The sequence below is a fragment of the Globicephala melas genome, chromosome 6 (genome assembly GCF_963455315.2).
Source record: "Globicephala melas chromosome 6, mGloMel1.2, whole genome shotgun sequence".
Taxonomy (NCBI): Eukaryota; Metazoa; Chordata; class Mammalia; order Artiodactyla; family Delphinidae; genus Globicephala; species Globicephala melas.
In genome coordinates, this window is record NC_083319.1 from 7,741,680 (window position 1) to 7,768,326 (window position 26,647).

The 26,647-nt window shown below is 48.6% G+C and overlaps 1 protein-coding gene across 7 annotated transcripts in view; it reads right to left on the reverse strand.

Moving 5' to 3' along the window:
• The window catches only part of SPTAN1 (spectrin alpha, non-erythrocytic 1), a 60,447-nt gene that overhangs the window by 25,063 nt on the left and 8,737 nt on the right, over positions 1-26,647 (reverse strand). For 4 of the 7 annotated variants that reach the window (XM_030858458.2, XM_060300348.1, XM_030858457.2 and 1 more), the window contains exons 2-26: positions 24,424-24,663; positions 23,326-23,451; positions 19,152-19,292; positions 18,775-18,921; positions 17,287-17,420; positions 16,979-17,123; positions 16,747-16,901; positions 15,926-16,061; positions 13,606-13,707; positions 12,782-12,919; positions 12,164-12,274; positions 11,522-11,599; positions 11,256-11,411; positions 10,824-11,028; positions 9,869-10,050; positions 9,268-9,511; positions 8,945-9,067; positions 8,159-8,376; positions 7,295-7,387; positions 6,861-6,995; positions 5,649-5,797; positions 4,503-4,562; positions 3,189-3,387; positions 1,078-1,182; positions 620-643 (exon numbers count right to left, since the gene is read on the reverse strand). In XM_030858458.2, the coding sequence (XP_030714318.1) occupies positions 620-643; positions 1,078-1,182; positions 3,189-3,387; positions 4,503-4,562; positions 5,649-5,797; positions 6,861-6,995; positions 7,295-7,387; positions 8,159-8,376; positions 8,945-9,067; positions 9,268-9,511; positions 9,869-10,050; positions 10,824-11,028; positions 11,256-11,411; positions 11,522-11,599; positions 12,164-12,274; positions 12,782-12,919; positions 13,606-13,707; positions 15,926-16,061; positions 16,747-16,901; positions 16,979-17,123; positions 17,287-17,420; positions 18,775-18,921; positions 19,152-19,292; positions 23,326-23,451; positions 24,424-24,660 (3,543 nt within the window). In that variant the 5' untranslated portion in view covers positions 24,661-24,663. The remainder of the gene's footprint in view (positions 1-619; positions 644-1,077; positions 1,183-3,188; positions 3,388-4,502; positions 4,563-5,648; positions 5,798-6,860; positions 6,996-7,294; positions 7,388-8,158; positions 8,377-8,944; positions 9,068-9,267; positions 9,512-9,868; positions 10,051-10,823; positions 11,029-11,255; positions 11,412-11,521; positions 11,600-12,163; positions 12,275-12,781; positions 12,920-13,605; positions 13,708-15,925; positions 16,062-16,746; positions 16,902-16,978; positions 17,124-17,286; positions 17,421-18,774; positions 18,922-19,151; positions 19,293-23,325; positions 23,452-24,423; positions 24,664-26,647) is intronic. The other 3 variants (XM_030858463.2, XM_030858462.2, XM_060300349.1) reach the window with 1 other exon arrangement.

A 26,647-nucleotide genomic window follows, 5' to 3' on the forward strand; every position in this document is an offset into this window, starting at 1 on the left:
TGCAAGGCTGCTCGAGGGAAACGAAGCAAAGAAATAGGAGAGAAAAGTTCTTCCTTTTTTAATGCAGTAGGAGAGATGGAGACAATGGGGAAAGTTAATAAAATGTCCGGCGTTTCTTTATGTCATATTCAGAGGACTCTTTGAAGAGGGATAAACACACCTAAAGACTTGCTGGGGAGGGAGATCAGCTCGGTGGTTTGTGACCGCCTGGAGGGGTGGGATAGGGAGGGAGGGAGGGAGGGAGACGCAAGAGGGAAGAGATATGGGAACGTATGTATAACTGATTCACTTTTAAAGCGGAAACTCACACACCATTGTAAAGCAATTACACTCCAATAAAGATGTTAAAAAAAAAAAAAGAATTGCTGTGGAAAAAGTTCTAGGTAACTGAACAGAGAAAAACTCTTGATCTTTGGAGGATGGCCAATAGAGACCGACTTCTGTTATTTCTTTTCTTTTTTTTTTTTTTCCTGCTATTTCTTTTCCACAGATTTTTACACACGAAAGGCATCTCTCGAGGTTCAAGAACAGAAATCCTTATGAGGCTCTTGACTTTATCCTTATCCCAAGAGCTAATCCTTCTCAAGTTCAAGTTCCACACGGGGCACCAGACACTTACCCTGGGCATCGCGCCGTACACCTCCTACAAGCAGAGAAGAAAACCAGTTCTATTATTAGAGAAAATACACACTTCTAAGTTACACTCATCACTGTCATGTCAAACCTGGAGAGAATTACAAAAAGACAGGCAGCCTGACTGGCCAGAGGAACTTCTTAAAGTCTATAGAGAGACCAAGTGTTCCTATGTAATACCTTTTCTTTATTTAAGAGACTGCATGAATTTATTACTAGTTAAGGGCTAAAGGAACATTCAACAACTTCTACAATATTTAATGGGCATAAGGAAGACAGCTGTTTTTCCCTCCCGTCAAAGGTAACCAAGACAGTGCAGGTCACACAGAGAACCAGTGCCCTGGCCACACCCTGTGCTACGGAACACGCGTGCTAGGCGACGCAGGATGAAGGGGGAGCCAAGCTGCTTCCTTAACAGACACCGTGCAGGGGCCAGACCCCCACCTGCTGCTGCACTGCCTGCACCTCCTCCGCCATGAGACCTTCGGACTCCAGGTCTTCAGCCACCTTGTTAATGTCCTTCAGCCGTGACTCATTGGCCTTGAGATCCTTCAAAGAAAAAGACATCATAACTAAAACCCACAAGAGCAATTCAAAGAAGAGCAACAGGTACTCATAAACTATGGTTTGAATATATAAATTTCTGTCCAATAGGTATCTTATAGCTTTTCTACTCCTTGACGGTCACCTAAATCAGAAAATGCTGATTGTCACTACCAAGGAAGTAAGAAAACAGCAGGGCATCGGAGACGTCTGTCTCATGTTTACTGAACTGCCTGTAGTTAATAATAATCCATTATTGGGACTCCCTTGATGGTGCAGTGGTTAAGAATCCACCTGCCAAAAAAGAAAAAAGAATCCACCTGCCAATGCAGGGGACACGGGTTGAAGCCCTGGTCCAGGAAGATTCCACATGTCGCAGAGCAACTAAGCCCGCAAGCCGTAACTACTGAGCCTGTGTGCCACAACTACTGAAGCCCACACACCTAGAGCCCGTGCTCCACAACGAGAAGCCCACGCACCACAACGAAGAGTAGCCCCCACTTGCCGCAACTAGAGAAAAGCCCACGCACAACAACAAAGACCCAACGCAGCCATAAATAATTAATTTTAAAAAATCCATTATTCTGGTTGGAGATTTTTTTTTTTTTTTTTTTTTTGCGGTACGCGGGCCTCTCACCATTGTGGCCTCTCCCGTTGCGGAGCACAGGCTCCGGACGCGCAGGCTCAGCGGCCATGGCTCACGGGCCCAGCCGCTCAGCGGCATGTGGGATCCTCCCGGACCGGGGCACGAACCCGTGTCCCCTGCATTGGCAGGGGGACTCTCAACCACTGCGCCACCAGGGAAACCCTGGTTGGAGATTTTTTAAAAACCTTTCTTTGTAGGGGACAGGACACATGTCAGAACTGTGATGAAATTTTAGTGCTAGCCACTCTGGGAGAAAAGCCCCTCAACCCACCTGAATTGGTTATAAGAATACTTTTTTATTTGGCCATACCATGCGACATGCGGGGGTCTTAGTTCCCTGACTGGGGATTGAACCCACACTCCCTGCATTGGGAGTGCAGAGTCTTAACCACTGGACCGCCAGGGAAGTCCCAAGAATACTTTTAAACTGAGGAATGGATAAACAAGATGTGGTATATACACACCATGGAACATTAGCCATAAACAGTTAACAGATCACTGATCCGTCTACAAGGATGAACCTTGACAACATTATGCTCTGTGAAAGCTGTCAGCCATAAAGTACATGACCTATGATTCCATTTATAGGAAATGTCCAGAATACATAAATCCAGAGACAAGAAGCAGCTCGGTGGCTGCCAGGTGCTGGGGGGGAGGGGAGAGGGGGATAAGGAGTGGCTGCTTAATGGGTCTGTGGTCTCCTTTAAAGTGATAAAAAATGTTTTGGAACTAGACAGAGGGGATGGTAGTACAACACTGTGAATGAACTAAGTGTTTCTGAATTGTACCCTTTAAAATGGTTAACTCTATGTTACGTGAATTTAACCCCAATTAGAAAAACTACTTTTACACGTTTGTATGTTAGGTTTAGGAAAGTTCTTTTTTTTTTTATATATCTTTTTATTTATTTTTGGCTGTGTTGGGCCTTCGTTTCTGGGCACGGGCCTTCTCTAGTTGCGGCGAGAGGGGGCCACTCTTCATCGCGGTGCGCGGGCCTCTCACTGTCACGGTCCCTCCTGCTGCGGAGCACAGGCACCAGACGCGCAGGCTCAGTAGTTGTGGCTCACGGGCTTTGTTGCTCCGTGGCATGTGGGATCCTCCCAGACCAGGGTTCGAACCCGTGTCCCCTGCACTGGCAGGCAGACTCTCAACCATTGCGCCACCAGGGAAGCCCTAGGAAAGTTCTTAAAACAACATGTAGAAAAAACTGCATGTATTTCCTCAAAACTAAACTGGGGTGAGAAAAGTTTCGATTAAACTCATTTAAAAATGGCTACAGAAATGAAGGAATATAATCACTGAGTTCTCATTCTGGTAATCCGCAGCAAAAATCAAGAGAACCAAGTCCCCGAACAACTTTCTGTACCTTCTGGAAGTCATCGAACTTCTTCTGCAGCACTTCGACCTGCTCCAGGTCTGCGCCGACCTCCTCGCTCGTCAGGGCCGCTTCCTTCTCGTTGATCCACTGCTGTAGCTCATTCGCTTCACGGAACAGCATAAACTTCTTACAACTCTTCTCCAACATGCCTTTACGCTTCTCCCCCAGTTCCAGCAAAGAATGGTACCTGATGTAATTCGAGAGGGTGACAAGAGGGGGCAGGGGAGACAGTTAGCTTCCCACAGTGGCAAACTACCAGCTGTCTCCAAGATGTGGGTCCCAGGCTGTGAGTCGGTAACGATGATGCCCTGGTGACAAAGTATCGGAAGGCAGACGAAGACCCCGAGCACCCACAGACAACCTCAGGGACAAGCACACACGGCACGGTTCACAACTGGGTGGCTGGGTGGCCCGGCACACTCATGCCCAGCCACGTGCGCACTGACATCACAACCACAGAGGACCGAAACCAAGCGTTTGGCACACCGCCACAGGCTCCATGCGGCCACAGCTGCGAGATGAGATGAACTTGCTGTGCGTATGTATCCAGAGGGCTTGTTCTCCTGCCGTGTGCTTCTGCCAGCAGCCCCCAGGCGGTGGGGGACGGTATGCTGAGCTATCTTAAACAGCCTCCTACAGGATTTTAGTATCTCCGGAACAGTAGGAAATTTCTACTGTTTCTAAAATAATACATTTATTTCTCAGAAAGTTTTGGCCACTTCAGAAGGAGAAATCACATAAATCCCATTTCATTAGCTGAACGTTTCTTATGAAGAGACTCAAATGACACTCTCACCCTGGGGAACTAAAATACAAAAGACTGAACTTCTGGTATCTTTAGAGATGTGAAAATGACAAACTTAGTACAACTGAGTTAAAATTCCAAAAAAAAAAAAAAAAAATCTAGAATCCATTCTAAGCTTCCAGAAGTGAAATAAAAAAGGAACGAATTACCAAGTATCAAAGCACTTTACGAGGCATGTGGTTTCCTGCCTACTGAGGGCTATGGCATCATCGGCCTCCGGGTCTGCTGAGAGCGGCTGGTCCAGCACAAAAGCCACCAGCAGGGGAACCAACAACACTCTGAACACACAGCTGCACAGAAGCAACCAACGAGAGAAGCGGCCACAGCTGACACAGCTTCACCCAAACCCCTTCCCTTGTGAGCGAAAGCTGCTGCCGGAGACGGGCCCCTCCCGCCCCTCGCCTTCCTGGACCCACGAGCGCCTTCAAGAGAAGCGGCAGCGGGAGGATGGACGGGGAGCCAAGGGCGGCACTCGGCAGAGCTTCCGGCCTACTCACAGTTCTTCCACCTGTTTCATACGCAGAGACACGCTGCCGGCCTCCTTAGTTACGCGCGTCCTGCACAGAGGGGCACAGCAAAAGCACGCACGGATTAGTGGGTTAATCCACGGGGATGGAAGGCGGCGGCTCCGATGGGTGCTGTGACGGCGGAGGCTTTGAGTGGGGAAAATTAGGGAGTCATTCAAGAGCTCTTGGAAGCAGGCCAGGCCGGGAGTAAAATCACAGTAAGGAAAGAGCAGGAAAATCACATTAAATTAGGGGGTTAGTTCACCTTCGTTTTCCTGACGTCTGCCACGCTTAAGGCAGTAAACGTTCCTGTGCTAGAAACACTGGTCACTTCGCAGAGCCAGGCCAGGGGATACAGTGACCGCCCCGAGGAAGAGACTCTCCTGAGGGCTAACACGCAACTGTAGTCAGATATCTGGTCCACTGTTTTGCTCTCGTGTTTATGATCCAGGCCAAAACCTCTCATTCTTGTCTTAACAGTAACAGAAAACGTCTAATTAAGTGTATAAATAACCGATCTCCGCGGGGATCATCAGGGTCAGAAAAGTTCTATTATTCTAAACTCTAGTGAGGATGTATTTTCTGGATCTCTCCCAAGTGCCTAAAGCCTTTGATTTCATTAGCAGAGTAAGATATACCCTAAAGGAGGGACATAGGTCTTTATGGGGGCTTAGCTACAGGAAAGAGGACAGAGCCGATTCATAAAAAGTATACTCCATTCTCAGAGCACAAAGTCGATAGACGAGACGCTCCCTACGCGGCCTTTTACAAAGGGCAGCGCAGGAGGGGTGTGGAACAGCTAAAAACCCATTTCAAGAACATCTCCTGACCCGAGGACAAAGACTGAGACGGTAATAATTCGCAAATGTCTAGGAAAAGAAACTTGCCAATGCAGGGGAAGACAACAAAACAATGGAAAACAAAGGTACGGGTCAGGGATTTTAGGTTCCAACAGCGTTGTGTGGGTTAGAAGCGACTTGGGAAAGGCAGGAAGAGTGTGTTCTTGAGTGCAGACAGGCATCATAAGAGCATTTGCTCTGGAGCCTCAGGACGCTGCCTAAACCTCAGCCCATGTGTGACACAGACTAAGCCCCCAAGCGGCGCTGGGCCCTTCGTGCCCGATGGCGAGACCCTTACTGGTTGTCGATCTGCTCCTGCCGCAACGCGATGCTGCCCTGCTCTTCCAGGAGGTTCTCCCGGGAGGCCGACTGCGCAGGGTCCAGCTTCTTCACGTACGCGGCTGGCACGAAACCCTGACGATCGTTCACCTCCACTTTCCACCAGTCCTAAGTGGAAAAAAAGAGAGACTTGAAAGCCAATTCCTCCCCTGAGGAAGGAAGAATCCAAGGAGGCCTGTGTGCATACAAAAGAAAGCTCTAATCACGGCAAGAGAATCCCGTGACGTGCCAAGTATGCAGACGGTCACAGTGCAGCCCCGATGACTCGGGACAGGAAGGCCAGCCTTCTCTTCGCGTAGACGCCCTGCAACTGTGCTAATACTGCAGCCATGAGCCACGCTTAAGTAAGTTAAGTGAAATTAAATAAAAACGCAGCTGCACTTGCCACACATGAAGTACTTCACCTGCAGTTAGCAGCTACTGTAGGGCCAACACAGACATAAAACATCCACCACCACAGAAGGTTCTACTGGACGACGCTGCTGTTGAGTAAATCAGTCAGACCGGAGGGTTAGTTGAGGGTGAGAGTCAACATAAAGACACCAGTCAGGTTTTCTCAAACTCCCACGACTGGGGTAAGCTGAGGGTGTGGGAATAGGAGGTTCTTGACAACGGCTGGGCCGAGGACACTTCCCCAGCCTAGACCGAAAGGGGAGGCAGGCTCTTTGGGGATCAGTCCTATGACACGTGGAGGACCATGGACTCACTCCAAGGACACTGCCAAACCAGAATGTGTCAGGCGAGAAACGCTGATGAACCAGGCAGCGTTTAACTTTGAGAAGACGGAGCCTACGGGGTGACGTTGGCGCCGTCTTCAACTGTCTGCTGTAGTCGTACAGTCTAGAACCAACAGGTACAAGCTACAGAGGAGCACACTTTGATCCAAGAGAGAAAAAAAATTCCACTTGGAATTTTTTTCAATGGTGAAAAAAGCTACCCTTGAGAGGGTGGGTCATTACACTAGCTTCCGGGTATTCAAGGAAACAAGACTGGTCATCTTGATCACAGGCAAAACAGGATAAACCTGTATGAAGTGGGAGGTGGACCAGGGAAGTAAAGTCTTCAAATTCAAAACCAGCCTCATCCTGGAAAGACACACTCCCAAGACGCCCAACTGAGCGCAACTGGCGGTGCTGATGGAGACCCGCCCACGGCCTCTTTCTGCGCTTGCCTTGTTGGTGCTGTTGAGCAAGGTGAGGATATCCCCTTTCTTCATGGTGACCTCTCGAGGGCTCTTCTCCTGATAGTCGTAGAGCGCCAAGACCAGCTCCTTCCCGGTCTCGTCATCCATGGGGGCCACTTGTTGCTAAAAATCCAAAGGAAGGGCAAACAAAGTTACAGGATGTCCCCGGTGTGGCATCTAAGCCCACGGCGGACTCCAACTTCCACAGCTGTCCCAAATTTACCAAACACACCTTTGTCAGAGTTCTTCTCTGAAGCTACCAACAAAATCTGATTCAGGAAGTTCAGCTGTCTTGGGGTCTTTGAGGTCACAAGAACAACACCCATGACCGTGACACCTGCTGGCCGCATCCGGGTCCTTCATCTTCCCCAGCCCCCCAGCCCCCAGGGAACTCGCAGCTGCTGAACGGAAGCCACACTCACCCGGCATGACTGGGCCTGCTCTCGCAGAGCCTGGATGCTGCTGCCATAAGCGCTGAGATCCGACATCAAAGCCTCGTGTTTCTTTAGCAGAGCCTGGAACCAAAATAACACACGGCGACCCTGAGCAAGAAGCCAGAGCCGCCCTGCTGCCTCTCCCACACGCCACCTGCCTCTGAAATCTGTTTAGTTACCCGGCGACCTGATCAGTCCTCCACTCTCTCCCCCTTTTTGATAAACATTTAATTTGGAGGAAATACTGTGATTTCTACTATAATCTTTTCAGCCTGCCTTTACATGCTTAACTAGGCAACCCCTGAAACACATGAAGGGACATAAAGAACAACATCACACGTACAGCAGATCCACCCCCATCCTAAGAAATAAACATTCCCAACAAGTGGCAGCTCCCTCGTCCAGGGAACCCCGTTCCCCGCCACACTCGGTGCTTCTCCATTTTCCTCTACCGCCACTTCCAAAAATCATCTCAGGTCGTGTCAATATTCAGCTCACTGTGGTTTTTGTGAAGACTGGCAAGAGAAGAGGTAGGCACGCGGCTACACCTAGACCTCTGTGAATAAAATTTAAGGGGTCCACTAAAAAAAGATGACTAACAAAGAACTGTGTTTATGTACGTATGTGTATGCAGGTGGGGGAGGAAAAATGAAACAAGAATGGAGAAATGGTCACGGCTGATGGTGAAAGGCCGTCTCCTCTCTTCTTTAAGTATGACTGAATTTCCATAGTAAAAAGGGAAAAAAGACGCTGAAACACTTCGAAGGGCGACAGCCGTGAGGCTGCACCTTCCACGTGGTCATTCTCCCAGCCAGCCCCAGCCCGAGCGCGGCAGCCCCCAGCTCGCCTCACCTCAGCAGAGTCCTCGTCCTTCCCATAGTCGGTGCTGCCGACGATGGGCTCCTTCTCCCGCATCCACGACTCGGCCTCGTTGGCATCAGCGAAGTACTGCTGGGCCTGCAGCGAGTCCTCCAGGTCCTGACGCCGCTGGGAGGCCTTGGATTTCAGCGACTCCCACTTCTGGTTCAGCTCGTGGAGCTTGGCCTTCACGTCCTCTGCAGCAAAATGGCCTGCGAGGTAGGCAGGGGAGGGAGGACAACGAGAAGCAGGTGGACACATTGCAGCAGGACAAAAACGTCCTCTGTGCGCTCGCAGCACCTACGACACTACATCTTGGGGAGCCAGGCCCCTTCATATTTTCAGTTTTACGAGAGGTCCAGGTTCCAGCCCAACAGATCTGCTTGTCTTCTGCCTCCTCAAAGCATGAAGTCTATCTAGACTCTAAGAAGGAGGGTATCCCTAGTTGGTGTCAGTGATGTTATCATAAAGAAACAATAAAAATAACAGCCCCCACTCCCCCAACTCCCAGTCACGGAGACACACTTGCCGGGCACTGTCTCAGGCTCCTCAGTGTCTGACCTTGTTTAATCCTCACAACTGTGGGAGCAGGTGATATCATCCCCACCTCACAGGTAACAAGTCCAGCTCAGAGAGGTTATGGGCAAGTCAAAGTCATAGTCAGGAGAGCGCGGGGACGGTCTTCAACCCTACAGCCCAGCCTGACTCGGGTCCACGCACTCAGCCTTCCAAGAAGAGTGCCGTGAATGAGAGTGAAGCCACTTTTCCGACGACACTCACCTTCATCCACCATGGCGTTCCCCTTCTGTGTAACTGCTTTGATGCGGGGCTCATGTCCGGCAATCTCTGCTTGTAGGGCTTGGTGTTTCTTTAGCAGATTCTGGACTCCAATTAAATCTTTGCCTGAAAGAGAAACCACTCCCAAGTCACCCAAGCCATCAAGAGAAGAGGCAGCATAACTGTCACTTAGCTTCCACCACGGTTTACCTAAACTTCCAATTCAACTTAAACTTGACCTTGCTCACTCTGACACTGGTCCCCTTCCTGCCATAAGGGTAGAGCCCTTTCCCAACTGGATTCCTGTCTGATGGCGGGAGGCTGACCTCTGTTGGTGGAGGCAGCAATGGGTTCTTTCTCTCGAATCCATGTCTCCTCATCCTCGACGTCACGGAAGAGCTGCTGCAAACGCAGAGAATCTGCCAGCTTCTGCTTCCGGGCAATCATGGGCTCCTTGAGAGCCTCATAGCGGGCCACCAGGGCTTCCTGCTTCTTCTTGATGTTTTCAGCATCAAAGTGGCCAGCATCCTGGAACTGGCGGGCCTGGATGGTGATGCCATCGATTCGATCCTGGGAACAGGTAGGACAGAGTCTTGAAAGCCTGGCCCAGCGTGGGGCAACTATGTTCTGGACATTTCTAGGCTGACTTTATTACTTCAGGTGTGGTTTGCTCACATACCGAGAAAATATAACACGGTTCTTTTCCCATACCCAAGAGCATTCTTTCTGCCACTGTTTCCCCTCATTCTGGGATCCCAGAAAGGTCCGAGGGAAGGCAGTCTAATTTGAACAGAAGCATATAGCGCACACATGGTTCCCTAAGAAAATCAACACACTTCATCCCTCCCCACACCAGCTGCTCTTGACCGACTGGCCACTCTCACTCCTGTGCTCACTGGCCCAAAAGCCGTGCCCAGGTCACCATACCTGGTGTGCTGCCACATCGGCCTCCAGCAGGGCGTGCTTCTTCTGGAGGTTCTGGACATTGGTAAGGTCTTTGCCGTAATCGTCCGAAGCCAGGTGACCTTCCACTTCGTACAGCCACAGTTCGATGTCCTCAACGTTGCGATTAAACTGCTGCTGCTGGTTAGCCTCACGGAGCTTTATTCCTAGTCACGGAGGCAAGTTTGATTTCATTAGTTAACACCGTCCTTCTGCCAGTGTGCTCTCAACAATGGCACCTCGCAGAAGGACCACGGGGCAGGATTCTAGTTACAGCGTCACTGCTATCAAGAGGGTAAAGAAAAACCGCAGCCTCTGCTCCACCTTTTAGATGCTGAAGTGGAAGTCGTTTAAGAAGCCTTCTAACCCCCATGGGATAGGGGCTGGCGAATGGCTAAGTGCCCTTGGCTCCCGGCTGAGCTCTGACTTTCAGTGATGAGGCCCAATTCAGTCAGACTATCTAGACTGTGCCCAACGACCAAATCATCCCCTTCTCACTCAGGCTCCCTGCCCTCCCTGACCAGCACGCTCAACCACATTCACCAAATCAGCAAAGCATCAGGAACCCAGGGCAGGTGACTCCTACCCAGGAAGTGAGCCCGAGTGCCCAGGTCACCCAGCTCAGCTTGCCTGGGTGGCACATGTCCCCAAAACACGGAACGAGGGAGGAAGGTTTAATTCCCCAAACGGCCTCCCGTAACCCCGTGCACACCTCCTCTATTTTTTTTTTTTTTTTTTTGCGGTACGCAGGCCTCTCAGTGTTGCGGCCTCTCCCGTTGCGGAGCACAGGCTCCGGATGCGCAGGCTCAGCGGCCATGGCTTACGGGCCCAGCCACTCCGTGGCATGTGGGATCTTCCCGGACCGGGGCACGAACCCGTGTCCCCTAGATCGGCAGGTGGACTCTCAACCACCGCGCCACCAGGGAAGCCCTCCTCTCACCTTTTAGTTCCGTGGCCTCCAGCAGTTTCTTCCACAAACTGATGACCTCATTCATTCGAGCTGCCACCTCGTCCTTGGCATAGTGGTTGACGTCAATCAGCTTTTGCCCGGCTTTCTCCAGGGCGTCAATGCGGCTCTGGTTTGCCGAGAGCTCAGCCTCAAAAGCCTGATGTTTCTGTACTTTCCCTTGCAGGTTCGATGGGTCCTGCCAAGGAAAGGAAGAAGGGAGTTCTATCTTGAACCTAAGGACATCAAGTTACGCTGCATTACCCTCACACTTATCTTTATAGGGAGACATATAAAACGACCAGCTTACATTAAATAGTGTATATTTTGAAATTTCCAATTTCTTTATTTAGCTACAGTTTAACTGTGAGTGCTGTGTTTAGCTTACTAACCAAGTGCTACATGGCAATGCTAACAGGACATTACTTTATAAGCTTCGTCCGTGGCGGTTTTCATCTTCTCATTGACCCAACTCTTGAGCTCATCAGAGTCACGGAAAAACTGCTGCAAGTGGAAGGAATCAGCCAGCTGGGCCCGGCGATACATGGCTCTCTCGTGAAGGGCGTTGCGGCGGCTCAACAGCTGGAAGGCAAGGCTCGCTGTGAATCTCCAGCTCTTACCCCCCACCAGATCAGGCTCAGAAGGGCCACCCACGGACAGAAAGGAGGTGTGTAAAGAGGCTGCACACTTACCGCATCTCGGCGAGTAGCCACATCTTCCATCGCATAGTGGTTGTTCTGAATTAGCTTGGTGGCAAACTCGTCTAAGGCCTAGGAAGAAGAATAAGGTTCTTCACTGGTGAGCGACTCTTCCACAGCTTGGACCCCAGAGGAAAGTGCAGAACAGGGTACGGAATGCTCTAGACCTGAACTCAGGTCAAGGTTTTCACTCTGAGGTTTGCTATGACACTCTTTATCCCTCAACTGCTGAGTTTTTGCTTGATGTTCTTGGAGGGCACAGAGTTACGCTAGCTTCACTCAGGACTGGACACATTAGCTGCAGCTAACGTCACAGCAGGAACTGACGGAGTCAGATATGGGTCAACAGCCTTTCAATTCCTACTTCTAAGGTCTGTGTTCAATGGGAAAATATCTCTTACATTAATTCTTAATTTCTTTTAGAGGAAGGTAATCTCAACTTGGAGGTTCACATCAAGAAAATGACTTCATTCTAGAAGTCGTGCTGTGTCTCCAACAAGGTGGTCAATCATCTCCGTGAGACTTTAAGCACCCGGAGCCTTCACTGAACCTGCTCAGGAACCTTTTGGAACAAGACGAGACCTCTGCTGACTCTCATGGTAATCTGAAGGCACTGACAGCAAGGAGGGGTCTTACTGTAATCTTCTCCTCCTGGGCACTGAGGGATTTCTCGAAGTCCTCGTGCTTCTTGAGAAGCGCTTCCACGCTATCCAAGGAATCTCCCAGGTCTTCATTCAACAGGAACGCCTTAGAAGAGGAAACAAAATGTTGAGATAATGTCTGATTCCTTTCACCTCCTAAGGCTGGAAAGCAAAGGCTATTCTGGCAGAAGGACAAAAAGAAGGAAAGAAGTTCTATGGCTATTACACCTTCAAATCTCCCCCAGAAAGCCAGAAGCCTCTTCAGATTCCCTTAAAACTAATCCAACAAGAGCATGAAATCCTTATTCCACATTCCACTGAAACTTTTTTCCAATAGCTTCTGTTGCTTCTATTAGATTTAAATTACGCATAATGCTATGTTCTAAAGAAACAAAATCTCTTTAACAAAACACTTCACGCCATCACACTCCCCTGAAAAACTGGGGCCTTTTCTGAGGGCCTTTCAATCTCGGCAGCAAGGACCGTGCTGGCAGAGCCCACAGAAGCTGGCAACCCTCCACCTGACGCAGAACTGAACCACTGGTGATCCCCGCACAGAATGTGCTAACTGAGCAGCAGACGGAGCAGGCGGCCGGTTCCCATCCCCAATCACCTCCTGTTTGCTCATCCAGTTGTCCACCTGCTCAGTGTCGCGGTAGAAGAGCTGCAGGTCCATGCACTGCTCATACTGCTGCCGCCGCAGCTCCCACAGCTCCAGCAGCGCGGCCCGCTCCTCGGAGAGGATGGTCAGCTGGGAGGGAGAGGGGGCAGGTGGAGGGAAACTCAGTGCCCACGGCCGCTGGGCAGACTCAGAGGCTGCCCTGGCATTTCCAACCCTCTGCCAACCTTCAGGCCTCTGCTCCGATTTAAATAAGGGAAGGAGAACATTTCCTTGCACGTGTCAGGCAAGCCACAAGAAACCACAGATCCTGAGCGGCTTGCTGAAAGTTGATGTTAAACCTAAGAGGGGTGGCCCTGCTCGAATGAATCTAGAATTAATTTACTGCCACGTTATCACAAATAATGTTAGGCAAAAATGGCAAATAAACCCCTAGGTAGAAGAAAAAGGGCATCTATGTAAAAGTGAGGCGGCATAAATGGAGTAGGGGCTCTTAGGTGAGAGACGTCAATTGAGTGGTACTCCCCAGAATATGCTGACTAGACCCAGGAATGCCCTAGGCTTAATTTTTAGGCTCTAAAGTTAATGACAATAAAGTGTGTCTTTGAAATGTCTCTTCTTGGTCTCTATAACAAATGGAACTTTCTCTCCCTGATCAATCGCCACACATCTTCTTTTAAAATCTCTGGAGCTGCTGCTTCCAGGCAGAATCTCTTGTGTAAGTTTTCTCACACACCAGGGTGAATGCAACGTCTGGATATTTAAGGCTGGATAATAGCTTTCGGAGACTTAGTAAAAGAGTCTTTCTCCTCTCTTACCTTCTCCCTCACTTCATCTGAGGCGTAATGACCAGCAGCAAGCAGGGCCTGTCCAGACTCATCGGCAGATTTAAAGCTATCTTCGTGAGCATCAATTTCACCCTAAGCGGGGGCGGGGGGGAGAAAAGGACAATTTATGTCCAGCATCTTGTAAAAGAAGAGGAAGTTACTGAATTACACATAATCATTACAAATCAGGAATATCACGTCTAGAATGAGGAAAAAAATCAAAGATAAGGCCAGGTTTCCAAATAACAGCCTAGGTCATCGAACAGGAGAGCATCATTTATTAAGAAGTCTGTTTCCTACTGGCTTTTTGTGCCACCTGTCAAACTGTCAAGTTTCCACACATCTATAGGGTCTGAGCTCTCTGTCTTCTGTTCCATTGGTCTATTTCGGGTCTTTCTTGTGCCAGATGGATTTCTTTTTTTTAACATTTAAAAAAATTAATTAATTTATTTTTGGCTGCGTTGGGTCTTAGTTGCTACGCACAGCCTTCTCATTATGGTGGCTCTTCTTATTGCGGAGCACGGGCTCTAGGTGCGCGGGCTTCAGTAGTTGTGGTACGCAGGCTCGGCAGTTGTGGCTCATGGGCTCTAGAGCGCAGGCTCAATAGTTGTGGCACACGGGCTTAGTAGCTCCACAGCATGTGGGATCTTCCCGGACCAGAGCTCGAACCCGTGTCCCCTGCATTGGCAGGTGGATTCTTTTTATTTTAAATAAACTTATTTTATTTTATTTTTGCTGCATTGGGTCTTCGTTGCTGCACGTGGGCTTTTCTCTTGTTGTGGCGAGCGGGGGCTAGTCTTCGTTGTGGTGTGCAGGCTTCTCATTGTGGTGACTTCTCTTGTTGGGAGCATGGGTTCTAGGTGCGTGGGCTTCAGTAGTTGTGGCACACGGGCTCAGTAGCTGTGGCGCACGGGCTTAGTTGCTGTGCAGCATATGGGATCTTCCCGGATCAGGGCTCGAACCAGTGTCCACTGCATTGGCAGGAGGATTCTTAATCACTGCGCCACCAGGGAAGTCCTGCCAGATGGATCTGTTTATGATTTTATAATACCTGGTAGGGTGAGTCCCTCCCCTGTTCTTCACAATTATCTCAGCTGTTTTTGATTTTTTTTTCTTCCAAATTAATTTTAAAATCATCTTGTCGAGCTTCCCCGGTGGCGCAGTGGTTGAGAATCCACCTGCCAATGCAGGGGACATGGGCTCGATGCCTGGTCCAGGAAGATCCCACATGCCGCGGAGCAACTAAGCTCATGTGCCACAACTACTGAGCCTGTGCTCTAGGGCCCGTGAGCCACAGCTACTGAGCCCGCGTGCCGCAACTACTGAAGCCCATGCTCCTAGAGCCTGTGCTCCACAATGAGAGAAGCCACTGCAATGAGAAGCCCGCGCACCGCAACAAAGAGTAGCCCCCGTTTTCCACAACTAGAGAAAAGCCTGTGTGCAGCAACGAAGACCCAACACAGCCAAAAACAAATAAATTAATTAATTAAATTAAAAAAAAAAATCATCTTGTCTCATTCCAGAAATAAAGGCCTTCGCCTGGAATTGCACTGAATGTATAAATCTTGGGGAGAATTTGTACCTTTATAAGAGATCATTCCATCCCTGCCCATCCCTTTATTCAGTGTTTCTTTTCTTCCATCAAAACTTTACAGCTTTCTCCACGGATGTCTTACACAACTTTTGTCAGATTTATTCCCAAGTATCTTATATTTTCCGATGCAATTGTAAGTAGGATTCTTAAAAATTACGCTTCTAACTGCTGCTAGTGCATATCTGACTGTTGTATATTAATTTTTTATATCTAGCACCTCTCAGAAGACCTACAGTAATAATAATTTTAAAAATCTTGTTTAGCAGTGTTTTCCAGAATTTCTTAGCCATAGAAACCCCTTCTTCTTAAGGTAGAGCCTATTAAGATCTCATAAAACTAGTTTCCCAAGGACGCTCTCTGGGGATATAGCAAATCATGAAACTTAAATTCACTCAAACCAACTATGAAATTCAGCATTTAAACAAAGACATTGTTTAAGGTGTCACAGGACACACGTGCAAAACAGTAGCACCTCCACCTTGCCAGAGCTTGGCCCTTTGCTTTTAGGAACCGTAGTTATTCTCCTGACATGTAACTCCCTTAACCATCTATTAGAAGAAGGTAAAGCAAGTCTCCAAAGGCAGAACCAGCCACAATCCCTATGGCGAGAGCTACCTGTGAGCAAGGTTTCAGCCACTTCTGGCTGTAAGTGACAGAGCTACAGTGATGCCCTGTTAAGCTCGTGGCCTTACTTTTGGAAGACCGTGGAGACCTTACCTTGTGCTCCTGATGCCTATCCAGCAGGGCTTCGGCCCCAGCCACATCGTTGGCAAGTTCATCTGCATTGATGAGGGCTTTCATCTCAGTGACCCAGCTGGTAAGGTCTCTGAAGTCGGCAAGGAAGCGCTGAAGCCTGGGAAACCAAAGGTCAGTGAGGAGAGGTCTCGAGGGGAGGCCCCAGATGGAAGATGCCGCCCTAGAGCTCTGAATTCATGTCCTCGGATGTCTTAATGAACCACACAAACTCTAGCCCTCGGAAACATGGGACTCTTTCAATCTAGACTATAAAGGAAAGCAGAAGAAGGCTGAAATCAAGTCTTTAAAATTTAGGTTCTGTCTATCACTATAATTCCCCAAGCTTGTCCCTTATTTTCAACTTCCTTGTCACTCCCCAGTTCAACCCTTAGTTATTAGTAAGAAGCATTCTCTCCCTTTCAATCCTTGATTTACTCAATTTTAACAGAGTATTTCACCTGATGCTCACATTGCTAAAGAGACTATTTCCATTTCTATTGGTTCTAACACAGTGATATAAGATGGAAAAAAGATGTGTATAGTTATAAATATTATGTGTGTATATGCAAACACAAAGTTTCCAGTCTCCAAATATAACACAGAAATATATTAATATACAATATAAAAATATATAACAAATACAGTAAGAAAAAGTCATCTGCCTTTTCTTACTAGAGGAAAGCTGTCAAGCGATACAGAAGGTTTCTCAGCAGAGCGAACTGACCGTCAACTCTGCCTTCCTATCGCCTCTAAAAAAAACGCCCCCTGGTACGGGCTGCGGGGCCCTGGAGGAGCATTTCTACCTGTAGGAATCGTTGAGACGTGCGTGTCTCTCTGCGGCCAGGGTGCGGATCTGCTCCCAGTTGGTGATCAGCTCCTCTCGCTTCACTTGGATCTGGGTGGCGCTCAGAGGGTGGGACTGCTGCAGGCGGTCGGCCTCGGCGCACAGGGCTTTGACCTGCAGACACACTCTATCAGGGCTGCTCTCCTGACCGGACTAACTCACTTATAGAGTCAGCTGCCTTCAAAACCCACCTTGTCCTCCAACGCAGCGAGATCTCTCTCCAAACCCTCGTGTTTCCGAAGCAGAGCCTGGACGCTGGCCAGGTCCCGGCCAAAATCATCAGAGGCCATTAACTGTTCCTTCTCCTTAATCCAGCTGATGGTCTCGTCCACATCCCTACAGCACAGAGGCACCTGTTAATCCACAGTTACGACATCCACCTGGGACTGGGACGCCACGCGGGGCCAAGACCCAGTCAGCCCCACATCTTCCTAGCCTCGCCCTGGGCCTCACCACGCCCCCCGGGAGACCCCTTCCCGCAAGCCCCTCAGCTCGGTACCTGTTAAAGCGCTGAACCTCGGCTGCCCCGAACAGCTTCCCCTGCCTCTGGAGGGCCAGTCCCTTCAGCCGCTGCCAGGCTGCGTTCACCTCATCCTGCTTCGTCTTGATGAGCTCCTCCTCGGGGTGCTGCTCCTGAGCCAGGAAGGGCAGAGACTGCGCTCAGACCAGCACCTCTGGCCCCACCAACTGTGCGCCTGGCCTTGGCTCCCTGACGCGGCCGCCTCAGCAAACCTTACTGTTCTAAAGAAACACTGGCTTTCTGTGTGGAATGAAGGGAAGCTCATTCAAAAACAGCTTCCACTGCTTGCTCTATAAAAAGGCGAGAGCCATTCTCTGCGCCCTGGAGCTGTGGGGCAAGTCTCTCTCCGTGCATCAGCACCAAGCCCCCTGCTTAGTTAAGGCCCTTCAGCTGCACCTCTGTGGCGGCCTTGTCAACGCACCGCTCGCCCGAGCCGCTCCAAAGTTCACTGTTTCAAACGTCACGAGGCTATTAATAAGCATTCCTGCCCAGACACATGGTTTTCCAGGTCTGTTCCTAACTTCAGACTGGAGATGATCCTTTCAAAGTATGCTTCCCCACTAACCACATTCTGTCTTGTTTAAATAAAAATAACATGTAAAGTAATAAGGTGAAGCACTTCCGGGTTGCGGGATCCACCTGTGAGATCTCGGGCTTGGCCTGCCTGCTCTCCTCAGCACAATCCTGGGACGGCCCAGGATTCCGGGGACAGCTCACTCGCCAGTTGGAAGGGTGAGATTACATCTGAGGAATGCTGGCTCTGGATCCAAAAGGGAACAAGTACCGGTGCCGAAGGATCTACATACATAAAATGTGTACCCCGCCCCCCAAATCCAGTTTTCCCTAAAGCAGAAACTCCCGAGTTCATCCTACTCGATGTCTCCGGAGCCCTGTGGTAGCAGGTGAGAATAAAGCGGCAGTGATAGGACCGCACATGCATGCAACTGGGAGGGGCTGCCCCACTCCCCTCTTAATGGCTCCTGAGCTCCCGGTGGAGAGCCATTCATCACAGGGCTCCCCAGGCTCCCGGGAGCCCAGGGAAGCTCCGACTCAAAAAGGAAGGGAAGAGCAATCAGGCAGTGGTGGACATCTGCCAACCCTACGAAGCTTTCACCACCACACCCTAGTCTGAGAAACCCCGACACCCAGCTTCAGCAGCCCAATAAAAGCTTCAGCCCTACCTGAAAGTGGGTGAAGGAAACAGATCAAAGGAACTCTGCCCTTCCTGCCCACGGCCACAAGTTAGAAAGCATTGTCCAATTTAGGAGTGATCAGTATTGCCGCCTTACTTAGACCTAAACAGAACTCTTAGACATGCTTACCAAAACCTGCTCACTCAGAAATCAGGGACCCAATCAAAACTTCTCTTCTGGAAAAGTTAATGTAATGACGGTACATTACATTAATGTTCAAGTAAAGGAAGTTAATGGGACGATGCTGTGAGAAGCACAGCACTTCCCTATTTACCTGAATGAGCTTGGCGGCAAACTGGTTCACTTCATTAACTCTTTCTTCGTGGGCAGCCATGTCTGTTTGAAACTCTTCAAATTTCTTCTGTAAAACCTCCACATGCTCCAGGTCCTGGCCCAGCTCCTCAGAGGTCACAATTGCCTCCTATTCAGGGACCACAACAGAGCCAGAGTCACCAAAGAACACTTGGGAACAACGGCTTCCAGAACCCCATCACGAAATGGGCTCCGGTAGGGGCCGCGGCAGCTTCGGCAGACGCAGTTTTTTCTGTGTGCTGCACTGCCGCTCTGCCGGCTCTCAGCTGCAGACGTGGAGGGGTCTCGTCCCCTTCTTTCCTCAAGGCCTCCCCAGCACACCTTCCTTCTCAAACGTACCTTGTCGTTGATCCAGTCCATCACGTCCTCACATTCTCGTAAGAACTGCACCAGCTTCTGGGCCTGCAGTAGCTTGATTCCTTTCTCCCGCATCTTCTCCAGAAGTAATTCCCATTGGCGGTGCAGCTCCATCAAACGAGTCTGGAGGGTAAAGAGCCCAACCCCATAGATTACAACCTTTCCTGTGGGATCTGGCTCCTCCACAGAGTTCCAACAAGTTAGAAACCTCACAGAGCTCTGAACAAGTCTTTTTAAGAAGATAGATAATCCCTACACTGAGGGGAAATTGTAAAGTTAACTGAGAAGAGGAAAATGCATACACTTCACAGTGGTTTGGTAGGTTTTAAAGTACAAAATAACTGACCTTTCGTAGGTAGATGTATTCTAGTTTATGCCAAGGAATTTATTATTTTGTAATTATCAGTTATTATTGATATCACATTATTTGGTAAGTATTTAGGTAATGTTTTTAGTTATATTAACTGTTAAATTATTACAGTGGGATTTCTAGGTCATAAGACTACTGGGGAAGGAAAGATGAGGTGTGATCATGCAACCGCAGCAGGAATCACTTAAGTGTGTGTTCTGAATTCACGGAGGTAAAGGGGAGAAAACAAGATGTCCCATAGGCATCATACGTGTAAAGAAATAACTATGAGGCACAAGTAAAGAGGAAAACCTTAGTATAAAGGTAAAAAGATGGGGTCCTGAAGCACAATCAGCTGTCAAAGAGGACTCCTGGCAGAAGCTGTTTTGGTGTTTCGTGAAAAGATGCAGCTTGTGGCACACACAGTACATCCCAAGTGAGGTTTACATCAAGCTGCGCCCAGGTGGCAGCCACAGGCCCAAACAGTCACTTCCCAGCATTTTGGGTTCTCACGGCACAGTCCTAGTAAGGACTCGTCAGGAACCAGAGGGATTATCATCAATTCAAGCTTAGGCGATGCAGTCTGGCATTCTAACCCAATCTCTAGGTGTTGATTATGCCTACCCAAGATACTGGGAGTTTCTGTATAACACAGACAGAAACAAGTGACACAAACACAAACACTACCAGGAGAGAAACCTGGGATCCACCCATCGTTGAGATGCCACTCCCCGCAAACTGAAAAGTTGAAAGCCACGGGATAGTCAACATGGGTGGATTCTCTTAGGAGCAAGTACTGGTGGTTCATTTGAAAGGAGAAAGCACTGGGAGGAAAATAAAGGCTCACACAATTCACTTCCACCACTACAATCACTTCCATCGCTGATGGTTCAAACCGGAGTCCACCACTGAGAAGGAAGTGAAAGGCATTCCCAGGCAAGGGGGAAAAGGCAACCAACAGCAAGTCAATACTCCACCTACTCGGATGTGGGAGCCAATGTGGGTGGCGGTCACTATGGGGCGCCACGCCGTCCGGTACGGTGTGAAAGTCTAAACCGGTGACAGACAGGTTATCCAGGACACAAACAGTCTTCACAGCCCACCCACCTTCCTCTACGTTAATGCTGCCTGCCTAACTAAGCTACTGCGTTCCTGGGCCAGGTCAGTTACCAAGACAGGGCGGCCATGGGGCCTGGGGGCACGGATGCAGGGATTAAAGGAGAACGCTTTGCTTTTTTTTTTTTTTTTTTTTTAAATTTTTTGGCCGTACCGCACTGCATACGGGATCTTGGTTCCCCAACCAGGGATCGAACCTGCGCCCCCTGCAGTGAAAGTGTGGAGTCTTAACCACTGGACTGCCAGGGAAGTCTCCCCTTTGCTCAAATTAAAATGAGGCCACAGAAGGCTCAAGAAAATCCTCACCTACAAGTCAGCCGTCAGTCTCTCACAAATCTCATTTCCATACCCTCGAGGGAAGAGCCAGGGCCAGGCCTGTTCCAGGACTGGAACAACTTTCCCACTCCCAGTATGTCTCCTCTTGTCAATACTGCAGTTTTGACAGAGGCCAGTTTCACAAGCTTGCTGGTGTCTGAGAGCGTGAGTGGGCAGGGAGGCAGGTGCGCTTAGGGAGCGCGTGGACAGCGGGCAGGGTGGAGGAGAATCCTGGCTGGCTCAGGCAAAGTTCTCAGCAGGGGCCTGAGCAAGCAGCAGCAGCTTTCAGAGAAGCAGTTGGGGGAAAAGAAAGCTGACAGGAATGAAACTCGGGCTGGGAAAATAAAGTGAATAACTGTAACTAAAGAAAGGAGTAGATTGAAACACTGGTTCTGTCACCTATTAGCTGTGGGAACCTGAGCAAGTTGCTCAAAATTCTCTGAGCCTCAGCTTCTACCCTTCTATACTACGGCGACCTTGCAAGCTTCTTGTGACGATTAGAGAGAACGTATGTAAAAGTCCTAGCAAAGTGTTCGCACATAAATAGCTATTAACAGCTTCTCAACAAATAGCAGCTAACAGTAGTTTCAAAATTTTTTTTTGGATAAATTTATTTATTTTTGGCTGCGTTGGGTCTTTGTTGCTGCGTGCAGGCTTTCTCTAGTTGCGGCGAGCGGGGGCTACTGTTCGTTGTGGTGGCACATGGGCTCAGTAGTTGTGGCTCACGGGCTGTAGAGTGCAGGCTCAGTAGTTGTGGCACACGGGCTTAGTTGCTCTGTGGCATGTGGGATCTTCCTGGACCAGGGCTTGAACCCGTGTCCCCTGCACTGGCAGGTGGATTCTTAACCACTGTGCCACCAGGGAAGTCCCTCAAATGCTGCTTTAATAAGATCTCTAAACAGGGAAGAGGGGAATGAAGAGAGCTTTGGGTCTCCCTCCCCCACATTAATTACTAAAGACAAACACTTGATCTATTTCTCATATTTCCCCATCTGTAACCTGGTTAAACTAATACAGAGCAGCTGAATCAGCAAATCGGCACTCTGGCTGATTTCATGTACAGTAAGACTATATACAAAAGAGTGGGGAAATGAGCAGATGCATCCTTGTACTCTCTTGGCCGCGCCACGCAGCAGGCGGGATCTTAGTTCCCCAACCAGGGATCAAACCCATGCCCCCTGCAGTGGAAGCACGAAGTCTTAACCACCGGACCACCAGGGAAGTCCCACGTCTTTGTATTTAATTGCAGAGACACGCATCATATTGCCTGCATGGGTTGAATGTAGTAATTAAATAGTTGGCATATAGCATTTAGAATTTACTTTTACTGCCTGTTTACAATCATTACTAGTAATAGTTTATTATTAATAATAAGCTTAAGGCTAATTGCGAGTCTTCAGTGTAAGACTGCAGAGTATATTAGAGCAAAAGAGACACAGTAAGTATTTACTAGACCAGAACCTAAGGGAATAAAATCCCTGTGGGTGTTCCACTGTGCATCTCAGGGAACAGCAGAGGATGAGACATTTCTAGCTGTGGCTTTCATCTTAGTCTTTGGGACTGCCTTGACAGGTCAAGGACTGAAAAGGTTGGTCCCTCAATGGAACGAGACTTTGGATGACAAAGAACAAAGACAGATAAGAAGGAAATCAAAGACAGATGAGAGCATCCAGCTATGAGAGACTAAGCATGCGCACTTCATCGTAAAGAGGCTTGTTTGCCCTTAATACCTTGGTATTGGAAATGTGAAACAAAACAGAGAGAGACCAATTACTGCCCCAGCCTCGACAAATGGCACCCAAACAAGCCAGACCAAGTCTGAGGACTCCTGCTTCAAAGTAAGCTACATGGCCACGGTCACCGACCAACAGGTACCACACGTCATTCCTCACAGCTGGACCTTTAACAGGCTTGCTGACCAGACCTCAGTAAATCCCTCCTGGGGCAAGGTACCAAGATCCAGAGAGCAAGCTTTCCGACAGAGAACTTTATAGTGTCTGTGATTAATCCTATTTATCTTTGTGTCCTAATCCCCAAATTCACCAATTTCACTAATATGCTCTCCCATCCAATTACCATCTGAAAATGTTAGAAGTTTAATATATGCAGTCTTCTTTAAAGTCTAATTGCATCTTAATTTGTTCTACAAAAAGAACATTAATTTCCTCACTGAGTACACAAACGCTTGTTTATAGACCTACTCAATCATCATATTACAAAAGCAGGAGTTGGTAACTCCATCAGGATACTTCACAAATTCCTTTAAAAGGCTAGAAAAATCTATCTTTTTAGGAACCCAAATTTACATGTAAGCATGAATCCACATTCCTCTACCAGAGAAGAAGGCCATCCACACCAGGCACGGCTCTTACTCACCCTGATGGTTTCAGATGCAAAGTGCCCTTCTGAGATCATGAGGTTGCCAGTTTCATCCAGCTTCACAATGGCTCCCGAGTTGGCCTGCACCTCAGCTTCAAAGGCTTGATGCTTCTGCAGCTTGCCCTGTCGGTGGACCGTGAAATGAGCCATACGTGCTCCTCGGCACGCGTCATTCTGCGCCCAGCTCCCTATTATTCCTCCCCTCCTGCATCCCACTCCCTCTCTCTATGGACGCCTCACTCAGCCTCCCAATCATCCCCCTACCGGTTCAATTACTCAAATGCTCTGCCTGCATCCATACTTGCCCTCTGAAAGCTTGGCCATCTAGGGCCACAGCTTTGCAGACAGCAAAAGATGCTATAAGATATCGTAATTTTCTTGTGTATCCGGAAATGAGCCTTTATGGACATCCAATCCCTTTTAGAAATACAGAACCATACTGAGAGGCTGCTTAGCATGTAGTGTTTATCTTTGACGAATCCATTCACATTCATTCATGATATGACTTCTTTTAGCTTGCTTTAGAAACCATACTCCTTGATTGATTTGATACATTCCACTTCTTAATACCTCCCTTTACTCACATGCTGAGCTGGGCAGGGCCTGCACCTAAACCAGCGTTCATCATTTTCTCTTCTCAGACGACTTTGGCATAGTAAAAAAACCATGGGTACAACCACTGTTCCACTTGCTAAAAAAAAGTCTTTCACCAAAATCAACAAGAAGAAAGGCTTTTTTTTTAAACAGCTATACAAATTTTCACCAGCAACAACACTGTTAGCATACCTTTCTCAAAAACACATATTCCAAGAGATCAAACCAGACCCTCCCTGAAAAATGATGAAGGATCACCAATGGCTGTAAGGCAGCGGGTTGAGAACCATCGGCTTAAAGCATCCGCAAAAGATAAATTAAAACCTGCAGGATTCCACATTCATGCTCACTAATACAACCACTAAGGGCTTTTCAGAATAGTGAGTTAGTCCTTCCTTATGTCTGATCTACATTCAATCGCTCAAGGTCATAATTAGCTCTGTATAAATTCGGGGCCAAGACATTTGAGCTCTGGAGTTTTGGGAGGCACCTCAGACACACCTGCAGGTTGGTTGGGTCTTTATAGTTCTCATCAGATGCAATCTGCAGTTTCTCCTGAATCCATTTCTCCAGCTCCTCAGCATCTCTTTGGAAAAACTGGAATCGGTACGAATCTTCAAGCTTCTGGCGCCTAAGCGTCGAAAGCTCCTTGAAGCGGTGGTATCTGTCCAGGACCTGCTGCCTCCTCTCCTGGATGTCCTCTGCTGTCTCCAGCACTTTGACCCCGCTTGGGTCCATTTTCTGAAAAGACAGAAAGTCCTGAAGTAAGCACATGACACCAAAATAGACTTAATGGCATTAGCCTCTTGGAAGGAAATAAAGAATTATGAGAGCCTGAGCAGACAAATGAATTGAAAGTGGTCCCTTCTCAGGAGCTAAGAGTGAAGCCCAGGCCCCATTCCCTCATAAAAAATGGCTGCCCAAGTGGGCCCCTCAGAGGATGCCTCACCAAGACTGCAATGAGACCAGGCGAGAAATGTGAAGGGGAGAACTATGGTTTACACTGTCAATTCTACAGAGACTTGAGAATTCAAAGGAAACACCAACTGTGGAGCTCAAAGAATTACTGAGAAATCCATTCAACAGTCCTTTCATCTGGTCTGTGCATTTCATGGTGTGGAGATTAGAAAACATTTACTCTTTTTTTTTTTTTTGCAGTACGCGGGCCTCTCCCATTGTGGCCTCTCCCATTGCAGAGCACAGGCTCCAGACGCGCAGGTTCAGCGGCCATGGCTCACGGGCCCAGCCGCTCCGCGGCATGTGGGATCTTCCCGGACTGGGGCACGAACCCGCGTCCCCTGCATCGGCAGGCGGACTCTCAACCACTGTGCCACCAGGGAAGCCCGAAAACATTTATTCTTAATTCAGCTTTTCTACCTTTCTAGATCTCAGCCTGTTATTCACTGAAGAAAAGGGAATGATTATCAAGTAACTTGAGTCTTTTTTTTTAAATTAATTTATTTTTTGGGGCTGCGTTGGGTTTTCACTGTTGCGTGTGGGCTTTCTCTAGTTGTGGTGAGCGGGGGCTACTCTTCGTTGCGGCGTGCGGGTTTCTCACTGCTGTAGCTTCTCTTGATGTGGAGCACGGGCTCTAGGTGCGCAGGCTTCAGTAGTTGCGGCACGTGAGCTTCAGTAGTTGTGGCTCACAGGCTCTAGAGCGCAGGCTCAGTAGTTGTGGCGCACGGGCTTAGTTGCTCCGTGGCATGTGGGATCTTCCCGGACCAGGGCTCGAACCTGTGTCCCCTGCATTGGCAGGCAGATTCCTAACCACTGCACCACCAGGGAAGCCCAGTAACTGAGTCTTTAACATCAAAATCCAATTGGATTTACCTAAAGTAGTGGATTTCTCAGTCACCCCAAAAAGTCAATCCTACAATCTCCTTCAGGCTGGGCAATGAACAGGCTTTGCTTCATCCGAATGCACAGAATTAAAAGAAAATCACAGCGTATCTTAAAAAAAAAAAGGTGTGGTGAAAGATTTATCCTACCTGACTCTTACCTGCTCCAGTTAACAATAAACACAGGCTAATTGAGTAGGTGGTACTTCCCCATAGCACTCAATCTACCCCAACTTTAAACTCTCAGATCTGGACAGTTTCACCAACCTTTAATGTCAAAAGAAAATCTGACCTATTTATGGGACAAACCCAGAATATGCTCCCTGCTCTTCTCTCAGGAATAAGCCATTTTATCCTCTAACCAAGGAAGGACGCACAGAAGGAAACAGGTACACACTAATGACAAAGAGCATGTAAATTTGTCAGTAACATGTGACCTTGTACGAGCTGCCTTCCCTCTCTGTGTCTCAATTTCCCAGAATGACTGAAAACACCAGTTGAAAACGAGATGGTCCCAAGACTCTTCTAACTTTAAAATTACGTTCTACAGAGAAGGGTCTGTGACCCGGTAAAAAAGCAGACCAGATAAGCTGATGGTCTCTCCAGCTCTTGTTCCATAATTTATACAAGACATAAAAACTGTGCTGCCCAGGAAACATATGTGACAGCTCTTCCCGTTACCCTGTTCGCCTGGCCCAGCCGATGGGAAAGGAGAGGCTGGCTAAGGATTAGGTCTGGAGGCCACTGTGTGCCCCCCACTCCCTGCCCCCATCCAGCTGTGAGATAAACAACACTGCTAAGCTCGGGGCAAAGTTTCCAGCTCTTCAGAGAGAAAAGCAGCTTTAAGAGGTGTCAAGAAAAGTTATCGACTGCACCTAGCCAACTCT